General features: G+C 47.0%; 1 protein-coding gene across 7 annotated transcripts in view; it reads right to left on the bottom strand.

Annotated features, from left to right (window-relative positions):
• ALDH18A1 (aldehyde dehydrogenase 18 family member A1) overlaps window positions 1-20,151 on the bottom strand; it is a 39,945-nt gene that overhangs the window by 12,021 nt on the left and 7,773 nt on the right. For 5 of the 7 annotated variants that reach the window (XM_053305661.1, XM_053305665.1, XM_053305660.1 and 2 more), the window contains 11 exons: window positions 15,423-15,536; window positions 13,777-14,006; window positions 9,490-9,639; window positions 9,288-9,392; window positions 7,542-7,700; window positions 7,065-7,155; window positions 6,451-6,575; window positions 5,976-6,120; window positions 5,335-5,408; window positions 3,449-3,548; window positions 132-352 (listed from right to left, as the gene is read on the bottom strand). In XM_053305661.1, coding sequence (XP_053161636.1) covers window positions 132-352; window positions 3,449-3,548; window positions 5,335-5,408; window positions 5,976-6,120; window positions 6,451-6,575; window positions 7,065-7,155; window positions 7,542-7,700; window positions 9,288-9,392; window positions 9,490-9,639; window positions 13,777-14,006; window positions 15,423-15,507 — 1,485 coding nt within the window. In that variant the 5' untranslated portion in view covers window positions 15,508-15,536. Of the gene's footprint in view, window positions 1-131; window positions 353-3,448; window positions 3,549-5,334; window positions 5,409-5,975; window positions 6,121-6,450; window positions 6,576-7,064; window positions 7,156-7,541; window positions 7,701-9,287; window positions 9,393-9,489; window positions 9,640-13,776; window positions 14,007-15,422; window positions 15,537-18,370; window positions 18,519-20,151 lie in introns of those variants that run through there. The other 2 variants (XM_053305663.1, XM_053305659.1) reach the window with 2 other exon arrangements.

The raw sequence follows: 20,151 nt of genomic DNA, 5'->3' as shown, positions 1-20,151 counted from the left end.
GATCCATTTCAGGATGGATTATTTCACTCCCCAGGGGAACAAAGGGGAAACACTCCAAATAAGAACTCCGTCCATTCTAGAGCAAAACTCTTTGTTACTGCTTTCCCTGCTGACTCATCTTTGTCACATACCTGAGGGAGACAGTCAGGCCGGGATTCAAAAATCACCAATAAGACCCCGATTGGTACGGTCACTTGCTCCAGCTCCAGATCTTTTGCTATTCGTGTCCTTCTAAGGACCCGCCCAACACTGTCCTGTGAAGATGCTGCAATCTGACGCAGCCCAATGGCCAAGCTGTTCAGCTTGGAGGTGGTGAGACTAAGTCTCTTCAACAAAGGCAGTGCCAGTCTCCCTGGAATGGAAGCAGGAGGTCAGCAAGTCAGGTCATGCATACATCAGATTGCCAACAGCGCCATCCAGGCTTAAAGACTGTTCAGGTCATACACATTAGAGAAACTCAAGTATGTAGTACACTGTTCTGGGCTCCCTGGAGGAAGAGTGGGATATAAATGTAACAAAAACAACAACAACAACAATTTTCTTGAAGAAAGAAACAGAGGGTTTAATACTGGCTGCGCAAGAACAGGCACTAAGAACAAATGCAATAAGAGCAAAAGTCGAAAAATCAACCACAAACAGCAAGTGCCGCCTTTGTAAAGAAGCAGATGAAACAGTGGACCACCTAATCAGCTGTTGTAAAAAGATCGCACAGACTGACTACAAACAAAGGCATGACAAGGTAGCAGGGATGATACACTGGAACATCTGCAAAAAATACAAGCTACCTGTAGCCAAAAATTGGTGGGACCATCAAATTGAAAAAGTTGAAGAAAATGAAGATGTAAAAATATTATGGGACTTCCGACTACAAACAGACAAACATCTGCCACACAATACACCAGATATAACTGTAGTTGAGAAGAAAGAAAAACAAGTGAAAATAATCGACATAGCAATACCAGGGGATAGCAGAATAGAAGAAAAAGAAATAGAAAAAATCACCAAATACAAAGATCTACAAATGGAAATTGAAAGGCTGTGGCAGAAAAAGACCAAAATAATCCCAGTGGTAATTGGCGCCCTGGGTGCAGTTCCAAAAGACCTTGAAGAGCACCTCAACACCATAGGGGTCACAGAAATCACCATCAGCCAATTACAAAAAGCAGCTTTACTGGGAACAGCCTATATTCTGCAATGATATCTATAACAATTGACAATAAAATTCAGCCATCCCAGGTCCTTGGGAAGGACTCGATGTCTGGATAAAACAAACCAGTCAATAACTCCTGTCTGACTGTGTAAACAAGAAATAATTAGGCATAGCTACAATTCAAATAATGGCCTTATGAGGTCAAAACAAATACTCTTGTCCTTTGTAGAACAATTAAGAGGAAATGACATTTGCCTCTTTCTCAACTAACAAATCAGAAAGACAGACACACGCTTGCAAGGGGAAGATGCCTCTTCCTTGATCTGAATAACCAGTACAGTTTTACACTTGTAACAATAAATTACGGTTTATGGACATCTAGAAGTCCCATTAAAATTAACCTTGAATTTCAATGAGAATTCCTCGAGTACATTTAGTCAGGGTGCCAGCTACTGATCTGATGGAAGCCACAGAATTTAAGGCCTTTCATCCTTACACTGTGTCTGCAGCTGGTAACGGGCATGTCTGAGATCTTATAATATACAAGATGAGAATATTCAGAAATGAATACTGAAAAACAAAGTACTTGGCATGCCTTCTCATTTTCTATGTTCTTGACTTTTGCTAAGCTAAGCAACCACTTTTTTAAAGCAATAAATAAAGAAATAAGTTTAACACACCAAACAGATGTTATGTAAAACTAGTATTTTTAAGCCCATTAAAATAACGGGCGCTAGTACCTTCCCCCCCCTCTTCCTTCTCCCTCTCTCTCGCCCTTTTTTTTTCTTTCTCTCTCCCTCTTTCCTCCCTTCCTTCTCTCTCCCTCTCCCTCCTTTCCTTCCTTTCTTCCACCTCTTCTTACTCCCTTCTTTCTGTTTTCTTTCTTTTCCTCTTTTTTCCCCTTTAACAGGCTCGTTTTTGGGGGCTGGCTGCTCCTCCCTCCCTTCTGTCTTTCTTTTGTCCTTTGTACATTTATTTCCTGAAATGATTGAATTTTGTTGCTGCTTTTGGCCTTTGCTGCTATCCTGTTTGATTTCTTTCGTTATTTTGGGGGTTATTGCTCTGAATTACATGGAAGTACCAAATAAGCAATCTTTCTGAAATCAGTCTTGATATGAATCAATACACGCACCGCGCTACACTCAGCAATCAAAAAAGCAGAGCAGGGATGTTTATTCTTATTTTTGATTCTGAGGCCAACCCTGCAATGGCTGTTTTCAGTTCCAGGTCAAAACTTCAAAAACTAAACAATATTTTTGATGGCATTAGTTTTGAGTTGAAAAAAGCAACACTTCTGCCTTTCCCGTCTGCCAAGCTCCAGGAAAACTCTGGCTTCAACAGCAAGCAAACATTCAGGAAAAAATTCAATACTTCTGTCATTGCTAGCTCCATGGGAGGGGTCACCTGTTGAATTTCTGCCTGTCATGCTGTTCCTAAAGGCACAGGAGACTCTAGGGACAGTGTGGGGGGAAAGCTAACAGTTCTGGAGCGGGGAAGGGACAGCATAGCAGAAACAATCAGCTGAGGCAGCTAGAGCAGCCAGAGGAGAGGCTGAACAATATTTCATCCCCTTGCAAGGAGGGGGACTCTGAGAACCCCACCCACCAACCTCCCCGCACGGGCACAGATTTGGTCTGCCGCGGCCGCCGCCAGTGGGGCCAGGCCTCTCGGCCGCCACCGCCGCCGCCGGCGGGGCCAGGCCTCTCGGCCGCCACCGCCGCCGCCGGCGGGGCCAGGCCTCTCGGCCGCCGCCGCCGCCAGCGGGGCCAGTCTTTTCAGGCGCGGCCAGCGGGGGCCAGGCTTCCCGCCGCCGCCGTCTTTCCCTGCTCAGATACAACATGGCCGCCCGTCTCTGGGCGGCCGTATCTTTTGGGCCAATCTGGGCATGCGCTCCAAGTGCCAACTGATCTTGGCTGGCTAGATTTTTTCCCGTTTTGAAAATTATCTGACCTAGAAATCTGGGTTGTGACATGCTGACTTCCCCATAACTGGCGGCTCATGCCAGAGAAATAATGGACTGGTCTAGGGCTGACAGGAAGCCTTGGGTGACTCCCTTGGGTGGAGTCATACTGATTGACTGAAAGGCTCAGGTTCATTCTGGGGGCTCTTTCGAGTGGGGCAGATGTCCCAGGGGAAGGTGCTTGGCCTCCAGGATTGCTTCACTGAATCTCTACAACCTGCCAAAATGATAAAAGGCAGATTTGGACACATCCTGCATCATTCCTGGTGGGAAAGTGTTTGCACCCGACATTCCTTAACACTGTTTATATTTAAACTTCTTCACTCAGCCCACATTACCTTTATTCTCAGCCTCTTCCAAATCCTTTTTGTTAGCGTTAAGAATCTCTTCTCGTTGGTCTGTCAGCAGGTCAGCAAGATGATAGATGATCTCTGCTCTCTATAGTACAATACATTAGACATTATCAGGCATTCGCGTGTGACAAGCTATGATGTCAGGGTGGTGGTAGGCAAAGGGGCACTTGTCGCTCTCTTCAGTGCACAACCCCATCTCTAGCTGCACAGCCAGACCCCAGCTTTTGACACCTTCTCCCAAAGACTGTTCATCCAGTCCTGCCACTGCTCGTTATCCAACCAATGGCGGATTTCTGAAGAGACAATTGCCTATGGTGCCAAATCCTGGAGGAGTGGCAGATCTTGAGAAGAGGGAGAAGTTTTTTCTTTTGTTTTGAACTTTTAATTCTTAATTTAAGCAGCTCGGGGCGTGCCACTCATTTGAGAGGGAGGAGGGGAGCTGGAAGGAGCTCTGTCTTGTTCCAGTTCCTCCACACAGCGGACGCTGCCTGCCTTAAGATAAAACAGGGGAACTTCCTCCCTCACCACCACAACCCTCCCAGTTGCCCCATTCTGCCACACAGGGGCATTTTAATGTAAAGGCCGGGGAGGGGGGTACTTGCCCCTCGTCCCCTGGTGCCTCTATACCGCTGCTGCTGCGGGGTTTAGAAATTAAAAAGGGGGGCTTCATCCTCACCACCCCTACCCACTTCACTATGGTGGGGTGGAAAATCCCTATCTGCCTACGGGCAGCAAAAGGCTTAATCCGCCCCTGTATCCAGCCACTTTGACCTGCAGTCCATTTTGTGCCCCTGGACACTCTTGCCCTACAAAACCAACCTGCCTGCTGATGGTGTTTCCTTACCAATTCAGGCAGCTACCAACTACTCATTCAAACTCATTTAGACCATAAAAATCAGAGTCGTGCAAGTAGAAGGTGCCACATGCTTCAAGAGGTCTGATTCACAGAGGCCTGGATCCTGTTTCTTGAGTTATGCTCTAGCCTACTGAGATTCTACTCTAGCTGTTTCATACAAAGTCCAAATGGTAATTCACCAGCCTGCACAGAGTCCACTAGCCATGCAAAGTAGCCTGTCAGGTGCTTTGCAACTTCCCCTTGGTTTGAAGCTCCAGGCAAGTAGGAAAAAATAGGTTTATGAAGCCCCCTACTGAGCTGGTGGACTCCATTCAGTCTGGGGCACAAATTGCACAGACAGGACGAAACCTACTGCTCTATATACTGGCTTATTATTATTTGGAATGAAAGAAGTGAAGACACTTGTTAACTGTGCCAAACTGCATGCTTACACCAGTCAACCTGACTATATTATTGAAGACATTTTCATCCAGCCCTTCTTCCAGAAAGCTCAGGGCGAAACACATGTTCCTTCCAACCCCCAGCCTCAAATGTTATCCTCACAGAAACCTTGTGAGGTAAAGACATTAGACAGAGAAACACAGACTGGCCCAAGGCCACCCATTGAGCTTTATGGCTGAGCCAGCCCTTCCTGATATTGACCCATCACTAACCCCTACACCACACCAGCCTTGAAAGTTACTATTGCAAAATGTTGGTGCATTTCCCCCCAATGTATTTCCCCACTACTATCAATGCAAGAGGGGCGGGGGGAATCGGGTCTCTAATATTTCTGTATAATTTTTCTATTTTCTGACTGGGGCCATTACCTATTTTGTGCATTTACTATAAATGCACAACTTCTCAACTTCAGCCCTCCTGTAGATGTTGGCCTACAATTCCCATAATCCCTGGCTATTGGTCACTGTGGCTGGGGATTATGGGAGTTATAGTCCAAAAACTGCCTGGGGTGGGGGTGGGGGCTAAGTTGATTTGAAGGTTTAATGCATGCTAGGTGACCCTGCTGGGCTCGTACCTGTTCTGGCTGCAGTGTTGCTAAACTCCTGCCTCCTGCTCGAGCCATTTCGGCCTGCTGCTCAACCGTTGGACCTTGAAAAAGAGGGAAAGGGAAAGGAGGGAGCATATGTAGTAACTTCCTTTGTATCCGTTCCAGCCACCACATGCTTGAAGAAAGATATTTAGGAAAGTTATTCTTTCCCCAACCCACTCCCAAATCTGGGTGTGGCTATTATATCCCTGCAACTCCACAGATAGAGAGTGCACATTCCAAAAGCAACCAGTTGTTTCACTCACATGACCGTATCCAGATATAACAAAATGCCCCTATGAATATTTCTCAAATACCTTTAAGGTTCACAAATGCAAAAACAATTTTCAACATGCACATATCTTTCTGCCTTTTGTTCTACAGCAGGGACAACTTCAGCCCTTCTGAAGATGTTGGACTGCGGCTCCCATAATCCCTACTGGCCACTGTAGCCAAGGATTATGGGAGTTGTACTCCAAAAACATCTGAAGGGCCAAAGTTGTGCAGCCCTGCCCTACAGTCAAGGTAGCCTACTGTTGCACGGCTTAGGGGTCCTGAAGAGTCTGTACAGTGACTAAACACCATGCCTCTTTCCCCACAAACTGCAGCCAGGACAACTCCAAACTCACCTGCGGGCTTCACCTCAGAAAAAAATGTGCCAGCCTTTTTCCCTTCTACAATGTCTGTGATGACATGGCCAGAAATCTTGGGATGAGTTCCATTGGCAATGACTACTGAGGTACCTCCTTGGAGAGCCCACAGGGCAGCTTTCACCTACAAGGGAGGATATTAGTGAAAACAAATGCACATTTTCATAAACATACATATATTGTGATTTGTTACATTTTCTGGTAAGGTCTAGGAACTCATAAAGAATCAAAACTTTATTACAGACATTAAAAAGGCAACCCAGTCCCAAGCAGCTTACAGCCTCTCTCGTGGGCAGAGCATGGGAGGCAACAATTTTAAAAAGTGCATTTTCATTCCCAGCGAACACATTTATTATAAAGTGGTCAACAGAGCTCTCAAGCTGTTGCTAACCACCAACGTCCTCCCCCACTCATCCCAGGAAAAGAAAGGCAAAACAAAGAGACTTTGGACAACCTTGGCCTCCATGCCTCCCATCCCCACTCGTGATTTGGTTCCAAATGTCACAGACTGCTGGTCTCCAGGATAAAATATGTCAATGAGCTTTGCATCATCTGATCCAGGGGGGCTATCAAAGAGTCCTGAAACGGAAGGATGAACATTAGCTAGGAGTATACAACTTTGTGCTCTACCGTTCAGAGGAAAAGAACTGAGGGAGCTGGGGCTTTTGCATGGCAGTACCAAGTCAGCAGCTACATTATGAAGACACAGAAAGGGATTGCAGAGATCAGAATTTAGATCCAAAGTATAGAAATCTGAGATCTCCAAGCTCAAAGTGATGCCCCCTTTCCTTTTGAAACCATGTGCACTGGGGGAGATCTGGATCCATCCCAAAGCTCTGAAAAAACCCCTCTTCAGTCTTGGGCAAAAAAATGCACACTGTGCACTTTGATTTCTAACTAAAAGGCTATGGCTATTCTCCTTTTGAGATGTGTTTTGTGAACTCTGCCAAGACCCCTTATTGACAACCTACAGGCAGTTCTCTAAATTGTCTCTTCCTGGACCAGAACTCTGCAAGGACTATATAGCTGCATTGCTGGTTGAGCCAGATTACGGAACAACTCACATACCCTCGACATCTGAAAGAATAATCAGTAGATCGGTCTTCATTTCCACGGCCAGCCGTGCTGCTAAGCTGTCATTGTCCTTCACGCTAATTACCTGCAATATGCACAGATGTCAGCAACCCCAGCCCGGTGAAAGTCACCATTGGCCCAACCAATTCCCAGAAAAGCAAGGCATCACGCTGGCACTCTGTGCTCTTTGCATCTGCGCAGCGAGGAAACAGCAATCGGAAACTATCACATTCAATCAGCCTTGCAAGCAGCTTGAAAAAAAGCACCAATACTCCCACTGAATGCACTGCACCCATGAGCAACAAGACAAGCATACCAGCATCACTGGGTTCATGCACCACCATGCCATACCGGTTACCTTGGAGGAATCCAAGGTATTACGTTGTTAGTGTGCACTACGGTCCAGAGTTAGTGTGATAGCAGGCCAGCAAGTGAGCAAACACCAACCACCCACTGCAATAAGCTACCCACGTTTACCCCCTGAAGATCACTGTTTGGCTCTGGGGGAGGAACCACAGCATCATTGGTGTTGATGATGGGGACAATGTTCATTCGCAGCAGCTCGTGCAAGGTCCCGTTTAAATTTCGACGCTTCTGCTCATCGTGGAAATCCAAGTTGGTGACTAAAATCTGGAAAGACGAAAAGGACTGCTCTGACAAAAATTATCCATTAGCAGTTCTGGCTTGCCCAGGACCACCAAGCATGCAAGTTAAAAACTGAGACACTCCATGAGATTCCCAAATTCTTGTTGCAGGGAAACATGAATCCTGCTTATCACACAGAGCAAATTAAGGGGTAGAATGCCCCCTAATTAAGGGCCTACTCATCTGTACAATTCCAGATGCAAACACTGTGTTTGCTTGCTCCAAAATCTGAAATGATGTGATAGGAATTGGGTGGAGGAAGTCAGACAGGTGGGGCAAAAGTGGAGGAAGAAATGGAAAGAAGCCGCTGGTAAGTACTGGACTGAGACAGGAATACGGTGAGGGCAGGAACTGAAACTCCCTGCGAACAGCATTGTGACAAAATGGACTCATAGGAAACAGTAGAACGTTTACTTTTTTCCTCTGTAAGTTTTTGGTTTGTCTATTCTCTGGAGATATTTCTCCACCCCCACCACCCCCATAGTTTGCAAGTTTAGCATTAGATTACTCAGAATCAGGGGATCTCATCTCTGCAGGAATACAGACAGGCAAATCTTTTGAGAGATGTCCTGTCATTCTGAATATGCTGCCTGACTAAAGACAGGTATGTTACGGCAGAGGCAGTCTGGAAACTTCAAATGAGAAGAGAATACCAGAAGAGGGATGGAGTCTAGACAAGAGATACTGCACAGAAGCCCACCTACTGTTATGGGGAGGAAAGGAAGGCAGGTCACTCCAGTAAAGACACACCAGATTGTACATTCTTAAATTTCCCCCAAGAATGAAGAGAGTAATCTAGGTTACACTGAGGCTGGCCAAGCCTCAAATCCTGAACACGACTTTGTTCAGGCGACATTTTCTGTAACTAAGGCAAATGGGCTTACCTCTTGACATATCTTAAGTTCATATTTGTTTGTTTAGGGACCCAGGGAAAACTTACCCAATTGTATTCCTTCTTTGATTCATGAGCTTGTGAGGTGTAATTTTTTTGCTTGTCCTTTGTTTAGTTAGAAGCATGTACTTAGTTGGCTTTTATCCTTTTTAAAGAGATATCCCATATGCATGATTTTTAATTTGACCATTGGTCTCTGCTAAATAAACCACACCTATATACTATGCTACCCAACAGATAAAGAGAAGGGGTGTGTGGAGTCTATATTGTAATTGCTTTGGCACAGTGAACTTCCAAGAGTGGAACTTCTGTCCACAAGCACATAGGAGCTTTTCTAGGGTGAAAAATCACAAAAACGTGTGGGGAAGGCAGACCCCACAGTTTCATTCAAGACAATTAAACTGGCAATACCAGTTGTTCCCTACTGGTGGCAGAGACTCTGGTCTTGGCTTGGAATTAGTGAAGGAACTAGGAGGCAAGGAAAATCTTACTCAATGAGGTCTAGAAACTTGGGATTTCAGTCTGTCTGCAAATTCACTCATCATGTAAAAACTGGGTACATTCAGCCCATTTGACCACAGCAGGAAAGAGTATCCATTCCAGTCGTCAGAATCTAGTGAGAGGCCCTAGCAATCGAACAGAGCCCACAGACACTGGGAAACTTGCACCAAGTTTCTTACCTGAGCAGCACAAATGCTGTACTGTGTGAACATGGCCTCGTACAGAGCCATCAGCCCGCTCTGGCCAGCAGCGGCACAGGCTCGAGCCTCCAGCACAGGAATGGCCTGCACAGATCACGAGAACGCAAAGAACATGTCAATTAGCCATGGGGGTGTGTTTGCCAGGGCTGATGAGCAGTGACCCCCTTTCTCCGTCACTCACCATATCTTTGAGCTGGTTCTGCCCCGAGTGGAGAGCCTGCCTCACACTCTGAGAGAGCAAGATCTCGTGACGCAGCCGCTGCTTCCCAAACGCCACAGCCCCGCTTGTGACAATCATCATCTCCCGGCCCTGATTCTGTAGCATCGACACCTGCAGGCACCAAAAGAGTCAGGCACGGAGACAGGTCTAAGAGTAGATGCAGGCAGCCCGGAAGCCTTCTCTGCCCTTTCTGTGTTTTAGGGCCATCCCTCACACCCTGCCCCAGTTCCTGCAGGCTGAAGAAAGCTTTCCGACAGAATGGGAAAGCAAAGAATATCGCTTCACCATGAGCCCCACCGCCTGTTAAGATCATCTGGAGAGGTTCGTCTGAGGTTGCCGCCAACTCGTCTGGTGGCTACCCGGGAACGGGCCTTCTCGGTTGCTGCCTCTGGACTTTGGAATGTGCTCCCTGTTGAAATGAGAGCCTCCCCGTCTCTGGCAACTTTTAAAAAGGCACTGAAGAAACATTTATTCACCCAGGCTTTTACTTAGATTTATGGTTTTACATTTTTTATGCTGGTTTTAAATTATTCTGGCCATCTGTTGGCGCAGCGGGGAAGTAACTTGCCTAGAGAGCAGGAGGCTGTTGATTCGAATCCCCGCTGGTGTGTTTCTCAGAATATGGGAAACTCCTATATCTGACAGCAGCGATATAGGAAGGTGCAGAAAGGCATCATCTCATATTGCATGGGAGATAGCAAAAGGTAAACCCCTCCTGCATTCTACCAAGAAAACTACATGGCTCTGTGGCCTTCCTTTTAAATGATTTTAATGTTAATGATTTTAATGTTTAAATTGATTTAGTTTTGATTTTAATTGTTAATTGATTTTAATTGTTTTTATTTTGATATAAACTGACCTGAGCCATTTTTGGAAGGGCGGTATATAAATCAAATCAAAATCAATAAATCAATATCCACTTTTCTGACTTGAAGATAATAGCGCCTGGTGCTAACATGCAGGGCTGCCTTGTATGCAGGATAATTGGGGGGCGGGGAAGAGATTGACTGAGTACATCAGCGACCATCCCAATATTACTCTTTCAGGTGCTCTGAAGACTATAGTCATGCCCCCTCGCTCTATAATACCCAAGTTTAATATCAGTGACACGACTCCAGAACAGCTGCCCCAAGATCTTAACAGAAATGCTGAAGTGCGATACGGTTTTTTGAAATTAATACACACTGGGTTGGTTCAGACGATACGGCCGAACCAGTCCAATCCACCCTCAATTAGGGATGTGCATGAGCAAGTCCTGTTCCCCCTCAATTTTAACTGCATGTGTAGTCCGAATCATCCCCTCATATGCAATCTAAACACCTGCATATGAGCAGGTGGTTTGGACAGCCCCCCTCACTACAGAGACCTGGGTGGGGGAGCTGGGGGAGATTAGTCTTTCCCAGCTGTGTCCACCTGGATATTCAGTGCAACAACAGCATAGGCTGGAGGGATGGGGGGGGGGGTTGGTGTAATTTATAGAAGCTCTATTTTCTTCTCTAGGCCCCCTGTCCAAGTGAGTGCCGGTTCAGAGTGCCTGTACCTGGTGTTGGGCTCTTGGGACAGAGTGGGGATTCTGTTGGTGTACTGCCTACCCCGCTGCCCAGCTGTCTCCCTGCCTGGGCTCACGGAGGTGGTCTCAGATTTGGTGTTGAGGACTCCCAGAATGATTGTTCTGGGTGACTTCAACAACCATGCTGAGGATGCCTTGTTTGGGGCGCTCAGGAATTCATGGCTGCCATGACAACCATGGGGCTGTCCCAACATGTTTCTGGCCCAACGCATGAATTGGGCACACCTTGGATCTGATTTTTTCAACTGGACAGAAGGTTGGTGATTTGAAAGTGGGGGATGTGTCATCTATGCCCTTGTCATAGTCAGAGGTTTAGAGTCTTAGCAGCTACGCCCCTCTGCAAGGGTGAGGGACTTATAAAAATGGTCCACCACCGGAGACTCCGATCGATTCCCGAGGGCTCTGGGGGGATTTGCCAGCAGGTATGGCAGGCGCTCCTGTGGAAGCTCTGGTTGCTCTCTGGAATGGAGAGGTGGTTCGGGCAGTCGACAAGATGGCTCCCAAGTGCCCTCTCCCACAAAGCAGAGCCCATGCAGCACCTTGATATACACCTGAGCTGAGGGCAATGAAGCAAGCTCTGAGACGGCTGGAACGTAAGCAGAGGCAAACTCGGGGCGAGTCTGAGCGAACACAGGCTAGCGCTCATTATCGAGCCTACTCTGTGGCAGTGATGGAACAGAAGAAATGCATTTTTTCATCCACCACTGCATCCTCCCAATGTCATCCAGTGGGGCTCTCCTGGGTGGTGCGGGACCTTTTGAAACCTGAAATCCTTAGGCAGGATGCACTTTCAGAAATCTGACTTCTAGCTTATAACTGATGGATTGCTAAATACTCGGTGGCACGCTGTGTCACATTTGCACAGCACTTTGAGGGGAAAGTCGCTCACATTCGGCATGAGTTGGACACTATGTCCACTGCCGCTCCACGCAGCTTCCTGCTGCATCAGTGTCCCCCTCAGCAGCCCCCACATGGTGGTGGCACACACAGGTTCATGCGCAAGGCCACGTGTGTGCCGCTACATGAGGGCTGCCAGGGAGGATGCTGGCACCGGGGGGGAGGGGCGTGCTGCCGCAGCAGGAAACTACAAGGAGTGGTGGTGGAGCAGGTAACGACCTGCGGTCCTCACTTTTAAAGGTGTTGTACCACCCACCCACCCACCCAGACACCATATTCCACCAGTCAAATTGGTTCAGTGGCCCCATGAAGCAGTTCGGCTTCAAATCAGTGCTCAAATCTTGATTTGTGCACATCCCTACTCACTATACAATTGGAGGAAAAGGGAAGGCACTCCAGAAGTGGGGACGGGATTTGTTCATGAGGTTCCTAATTGCATCTGGGCAGGGCCAGCTAAGACATATTGTCCAAACCAGCCCTTTGTGTTGCTTCTTAAACAGGAGGCATTTATTCCCTTCTAGCTCCCGCAACCCATTTGGGGAATCTGTTACTCCAGGCAACATAAGAACATAGGAAACTGCCTTATACCGAGTCATCCCATTGGTCCATCTAGCTCAGTATTGTCTACACTGACTGGCAGTAGCTTTCCAAGGTTTCAGAAAGGAGTTTCCCCCCAGCCCTATCTGGAAATGCCGGGAATGGAATCTGAAGCCTTCTGCATGCAAAGCAGATGCTCTACCACTAAGCTACAGTCCCACTCCCAAAAGTACATGGGCCTCCCATCCAAGCTCTGATCACACCAAGATCTGCAAGCAAGTTCTGAGATACTACTTGCCTTGGTGGGAACCTTAGAAACAGTCCCTTTTAGAGATATTTACCAAATATCTGATCTTCTCTATACCAAAATAGCAAATACCTGATCTTCTCTATATTGCCTTCAGTTTCACTGTGATAATTTCACTGTGGCAACCTTGCCACTATCTGTGTTAGGATATGGTTTACAACTAAGGGCAAACTAGATACATTAGATCTGTGAATAAGAATATAGTGAGTTTTTTTAAAAGTGTTAATAGCGACAGCAACATGTTTCAGATCAGGACTGTGACAATGGGGAAGGTAGGGAAGAACAATTTCCCCATGTTGGTTTTCTCTATCGTGTTTCCTGCCCCTCCAAAAAGGGGCAGGTGAAAAGGCTGTTATACATGCTCAAGTGCAAAACAAAGGTATCTGCATGATATTTGCAGGCTTTCTCTTATGGGGCAAATAGCTTCACAGAAACAATTTTAATCAAGAAAACAACATGGGGGGGGGAAGGGGTTAACCTACCCTGTGCCATGGCCCTACTCTGAATTCCATACACCACCACTCCCCTGCAGCTGCTATTAACAGTATAAAAAGCTGTAGAATATTCTAATCTCCTACAGATCTGTAGAATATTCTAACTACACATCATGTCTAAAGTAAAGCTGTGCCGTTGAGTCAGTGTCGACTCCTGGCAACCACAGAGCCATGTGGTTGTCTTTGGTAGAATATAGGAGAGGGTTACCATTGCCATCTCCTGCGCTGCAGGAGATCATGCCTTTCAGCATCTTCCTATAGTGCTGCTGCCCCATATAGGTGTTTCTCATAGTCTGGGAAGCATACCAGCGGGGATTTGAACCTGCAATTTCTTGCTCCCTAAGCAAGCTACTTCCCCGTTGTGCCATTAGGTGGCTACACATCATGTCTATTCTGGTCCTAAGGGGAACAAGTGGCCCCACAAGGCCTCCTAGCCCAGTTACCTGCTCAACAATGGATGCCAGACGCCCCAGGGCCAAGCCGCATTCATCACCACGAGTCACAACAGCGCTCCCTAGTTTCACCACGATCCTCTTGGCATGCTTCAGCTCACTGCGATGAGCAAAGGACTTGCCATGGGTCCGAATGAGGGGCACAGTGATAAAGGGTATGTTACTCCAGCCTCGGACGGCCTTATTCCTTAGCACCAGGTTAGGAGCCAGTAAGCCTGCGACTGAAACACAACAAAGGTATCAAACAAGCACAGCTAATCATAAATCCCTCTTTTGTTTCCCAGCTCCCAGTTCTGTCTGGGGAGAACTGATAACAACCCCTCTGCCTCTAGTAAGTGTCTGGCTTCTAAATGACTGAGAAAACATTAGTTCAGGTCAAAACCTTGGGCATAAGGTCAATTTGCTCAGCAGAAGGAAATGCTCCATTACCAACACAAACCAGAATAATCTGAGGACAGATTCTGGGTGATTTTCTGTTTGTAATGCACGCACATAAGGAGATCTGGGTTAAAATCCAGAGAGAGCATCAATCATAGCATGTTCAACAGGTATTAAAGGACATGGGCCACCCTGACTCTAGATAGATTTCTGGTAATTGTGGAGTCCTAACATATTTCTGCCAGTGACAAAAGCATATAGAATTTCTTCTACTAAGCAAGAGTTATTCTTCATGTTCCCTGATACTTTATTACAAAGAAAATCTGTCTTATACCACATCAGACTAGCTCAAAATCTAGCTCAGTATTCTCAAACTGGCAGCAACTCTCTAGCTTTTAAACAGATATTTTACAGCCCCGCCTTGATATGCTTCCAGGGATTGGACTTGGGAAATTCTGCATGCAAAGTAGATGCTCTACAACTGAGGCGCAGTTTATCAGAAAAGCATCACTTGCAGGTGCAATGATATTCCAGCGAGTCCCTCTTTTTACCTCATGCACATTCTTGATCAGGATCACCATTTGTGAATGTGCAACGTGAGAGCAAAAACAGATAATAGCTGTGTTCTCATAATCACGGTGTTCCTGACTGGAAAATTAAGCAGGAGTGCTGAGCCCTGCAGAGCTGATTGTGAGAACGCAGATTTCCCAGGCAATTTTGGTTAAACTGCATTTAACAACAGCAGTTTGACCAAGATGCCCAGGAAATCCCCATTCTTACAACCAGCTCCACAGAGCTCAGCAATCCTGGTTTTTTTAACCAGGATCGCCATGATTCTGAGAACGCAGCCAAAGTAGAGCCAACAGGGGAGTAGAATTAAGTTTTACAGGTCACAGCTTGAAATGCTCCAGCTTCATGGAACTGATATACTTTCGCCTTTAACTGAACATCAGCCAAGGCTGAAGGGCTTTAAAGGATGTACATGGCTCTATGGTCGCCAGGAGTTGACACCAACTTGACGGCACAACTGAACCAACCAAACCAACTTCTTCATTCTAGGCCACTACTACAGCAGGACACTAGGGGGCACTGTACACACAGGTCATTCCAAAGGACAAGCTGCTGCCATTTTGGCCTTCAGTAGTCGGCAATCCAGGACAGCAGATCTGAAATCCTGCCCAAACTTCAATTGCTGAGCACATCTCAATTCTTCAGTACTAACAGAGGGAGCCCTACATCCAGTGCCCTCTGATACCTACAAGGGTGAGAGCCGGCCCCATCAGATTGCCGCCAGAATCGTCCTGGGTAGCGCAGGGAAGGAAGAAGAGAAGCTCGGCACAGCATTGTGAGCAACCTGGAGGAGTCAACAAAACCTGCAGATGGGAAGATAAAGCCTAGATTTATTTCCCTATTAATGAATTGTTATCCCACATTATGGTAAAGTGACTTGTAGGTAAAACATAAACATGAAGATTACAATAAAACAATATCATAAAGCACAGCAAGAAGTAAAATAACAAAACAGTAAATAAAAGCATATACAGGAAAACTCTATTATCCGCGGGGGTTCCACTCCACAGGGTGGGAGGGTAGCAAAATAGTGGATAATGAGGCATTATGACAATGGGGATTGTGGGCAGGGGTTAAGTTCCTGGGAAAACAAAAAAAGGGACAAAAAGGTCGGAAAGTGAGGGAAATGGGGGGGTGCCCTACTGTGCTCTGTGTGTCATCAGCTGTTCAGCAATGCCCCCCAAAGGTACAAAACCACGTTTTTTTCCTGTGCAAAATCGCAATTCCCCCCCCCCAAAAAAAACAAGCCACAAAATGGCTCCTGCCCTCAAGTGGCCTTGGAGGTAATTTCCACCCATCCCTGACCCACAGATACGTGAGTCTTAACCCTTTAGTTGCCAGGGTTTTTTTGTATATACTGAGGCCGGGTGGCGATTAGCCAACCATGGATACATGAAACTGCGGATGCCATGTCCGCGATTAACGAGGTTTGTCTGTATGAATCCTTGAGGCACTTCATACATGTGTGAAGCGCTTGAGGAAGTTCTGCGGGGAGAGCGGACTTAGCCTGCTCTCCTCGCAGATGCTTGCAGCTGGGCAGCCGGATCGGCCGACCACATGGCTGCCGGCTCCATCATGGCAGTGCCACCCAGCCTGGCTTTGTAGCCCAGCTTTTAGCCATGGTTAAGGGAGCGAGTGCTCCCTTAATCTGGGCTTCCTGCTCAAGTGTGAGCTCGGGCTGCTTCCAGCTCGACCACACACAGAGACGGCCGGGTGCCTAGTGTACCCATCTCCTGGGGGAATCCCCCAATGCATTGCGCATGTTGCACGGTGCATTGTGGGATATCTGGAGGCTGGGACACGTTGATCTCCTGAGCTGTGTGCTACACCATGCAGTGCTGTTTGTCTGGGAGAACGATCCATGCTCCCAGAAACATGCAATCTCTCCTCTGGGGGGGAAGGTGAATTTAACCAGCCTTCCCCCCATATCTGCTGCCTCCGCCCACCCGCCACCCCACCCGCCTGGTCATGTGAACAACTTCATGGTCTTCCAGGGGAAAATATGGCAATACACTGGGTTTTTTACCCTTGACATCAAGCTTTCCAGAAATTGTACATCTCTAACTGGCTATCCAATCCTCCAGAGAATCCAGATGGTACTGTGGCTTCAAAACCTCATGTCAGAATGTAGCTCAAAACAGCCCTTCATAGGATTATGCTGCTGTCATTTGCAATAATAGCGGTGGGGAAGGAGAAGGGTGGCAGTACAAGATCCCTACACCCCATTCTATTCCTGTGCAATAAGATACTATGTAAACATGACCTCTTCCTTCATTTTTTGCCATGATTTTATTTACTGGTATGTGTTTGCTAACATCTGTATCTTGCCCTTCCTCCAAAAAGCTCAAAACACTGCCCTGTCCTTACAACAACCCTGTGAAGTAGGTTAAGCTGAGATAGTAACTTGCCCAGGAGCACAGGCTGAACTTCATATCGGAATGTGAGTCTGAAGAACCAGGGTTTCCCCACATCCAAACTCACTGCTCCAGCTGCTACAATACAGCAGTGACGAATAGGGGTGTGCAGACAGGTTTGACCTCAAACCTGTTCGGTTTGATGGTCCAGCACCGGACCAAACAGCCTCAGCTGTTCGGGGGTGTTCATGGATTAAATAAATAAATAAATAAATAAATAATTTAGTCACTTACCCCCTCTCGGGGCCGCTAGCCTGGGTCATGACCAGGCCACGCAGAGGCCTATTAGGCATGTGCGGCGGTCTCCAATATGGTCACTGCAACAGGGGTGAGGCCCAGAACGGGCCAAAGAACACCCGAACTGGGCAAGGGGGGCAATTTCGGTGGGGGGGGGAGGAGGCGCCTCCCTGTGGCAGCGCTAGCGACCCCCGGAGGGGGTAAGCAAGAAAAAAATTTTTTTTAATTCACGAACCCGCCCCTGAACCAAACCAAACGGGGGGGGGGGTTCAAGGGGGTGCCAGACCGAACTGACGTGGTCCGGTTCGGATATAGTTCGGACTTGAACCGAACCAGCCGTTTTGTGCACACCCCTAGTGACGAAGTGGCTATAGCTGGAAATACAGATGAATCTTCAATTCAGATGACAGAGGGGAACACAGAGGAAAAGTCACACAAAAAAACAACAACAATGAAGAATGAAGTAGGGGGGACTAACTATTAGCTAATATTAAAACTGAGGCTGCGTACAATAAAGTGTGTTCCTACTAGATAAAGGTTGTGTGCCCAAAGCCACAAGAGCAGTACTATTTAGAGACAAAACAAAGAGCTTGTAATTCTCATTTTCCAAGATCTCCTTCCACCAAGAAACTAATCTTGCACTTTAAGAAGTATCAAAGCAGGCCTCACTCATTCCAACAACAGCAATATGGAAATAAGCATTTCTGTAGCACCTTTCACTCAAGCATCCCAGATTAAAACAAAAGCAAAAAACTCTGAAGGTCCCTCTCAGGAGGGTATCATACAGCATTAATCTTAGGAAAGCCACACATGAGCTCAACAATGCTACAAATGACTTTCTCCCCGTCCCTATCTTCAGCTTCCTGGCGCTGGGTTCCTAGTGAGAATCCAGGATAGTCTGACACACACACTAGTCTAGTCCTGTATTCAAGAACTGATCTCTTACTAAGTATTGCTCCAGGTAGAGCGAGCCCCAACATCTATACCTGAAGAAATGCAGAGGAGGAGGAAGGGAGACTTCAGACAGAAGCTGTTGCAGAGATGTCAGGAGGCCGAGAGTTCACTCCCAAAGGCCTCACAGAAGCAAAACGTGACTCCTTTGCAGCCACCAGGCCTGCAGCCGCCGCCAGGATGAGCCACATCAGCTCCAGGAGGAGAAAGGCAGAGCGCTGCCAGGAGCTGATGCAACCCGACTCCTAGCAGCTGAGGCATCGCGTCCTCACACTCCACTGTGCAGTGGCTGCAGTAAAAACTCCACGTTGCAGCACAAAATCCAAGTTTAAGGCTGAAATGTCAACAAAGGCCGCAGAGCAACAAGCACCAGTGCAGACCAGATCTGCTAGCCAGCACTTGGGGCCCTATCATCTCCCCACCACCCCCAACTAGCTGTAGTCCACAAACAGCCTTTCTGTGAATGTACTGATTGAAGACGGTTGGGAAACTTTAATTATGTTCATAGGAAGCTGCTTTATACCGAGTAAGAACCAGATGGACCATTGGTTCATCCAAGTCATTAGATGGACTTAGGTTCTTGCTTAAATCCTAACAATCCTTCCTACTTAAATTCCAGTTACAAGAGAACGACAAACAACATTGGTCAATCCAGTTCAGTATTGTCTACACTGAGTGACATCAGCTCTCCAAGGTTCCAGGTAGGAATTTTCCCCAGTCTTACTGGGAAACACCAGGGATTGAAGTGGGGACCTTCTGTATGCAAGCAGATGCTCTTCCAGCTATGGCTCCATCCCCTAAGGGGAATATCTCATAGGACTCACATGGAGCCACCCAGTGCAAACCAGGTCAGACTTTGCTTAGCAAAGTGGACAAATCATGCTCACTACCACAAGGCCAGTTTTCTGCTTCTACTCTGGGACAGGTATCATAATACAAAAGAGGTGTGTACTATATCAACTGTGATGCTTGCATACATGTTTCTCATATGAATTTTCCCTTTAAGAACATGGAAGGGGCAAGGGATGAAAGGTCCAGGTGCCTGCTTCTATGTCTTTAAAGAGAAACATATGTGCCATTGTCTTAACTGGCCTAGTTTGTGAGTATTTTGTACATGGGTATCTGTAACGAAGTACAAAACAGATGTTGTTGGGACTACAATTCCCACTGAAGGCTATTGTAGGGTGATGGAGTTGCAGTCCAACACCACCTGGGAACAAAAGGTTGGGAACCACTGCTCCAATGTTACTAATCAATAACCAGAATTATGAGCAACTTCAGGGCCAAATTACACTGGATGCCAGCAACATTACTGCAAGCCTGTCAAGGCTATTTTCTGCTGTAAATGGCACATGTGCTGAACCCTGTTCTAGAGGGAGGCCACATTGAGGCTGTAACTCTCTGCCCATGATTGCCCTCCCCCTGACAGGTGCTCTTTGGCAAGGAAAGCAAACTTCCACTGGCACCAAACAGCATCCGTGGTGGGAGGGGTGATCCCGACAGGCCAAGGGCTAAGCCACCCTGCCCTCCATCATGATCTCCATTCAGACTGAGTCCCTGCATACATGTAATGACCTTAACATTAATGACCAGCCAGCGTGGTGTAGTGGTTAGAGTGCTGGACTAGGACTGGGGAGACTCGAGTTCAAATCCCCATTCAGCCATGAGACTTGCTGGGTGACTCTGGGCCAGTCACTTCTCTCTCAGCCTAACCTACTTCACAGGGTTGTTGTGAGGAGAAACTTAAGTATGTAGTACACTGCTCTGGGCTCCTTGAAGGAAGAGCGGGATAGAAAATGTAAGTTAAATAAATTAA

Source organism: Hemicordylus capensis, chromosome 3, assembly GCF_027244095.1.
Source record: "Hemicordylus capensis ecotype Gifberg chromosome 3, rHemCap1.1.pri, whole genome shotgun sequence".
Lineage (NCBI taxonomy): Eukaryota > Metazoa > Chordata > Lepidosauria > Squamata > Cordylidae > Hemicordylus > Hemicordylus capensis.
The sequence above is the reverse complement of the archived record's forward strand: the minus strand, read 5'-3'. Positions and strand labels throughout refer to the sequence as shown.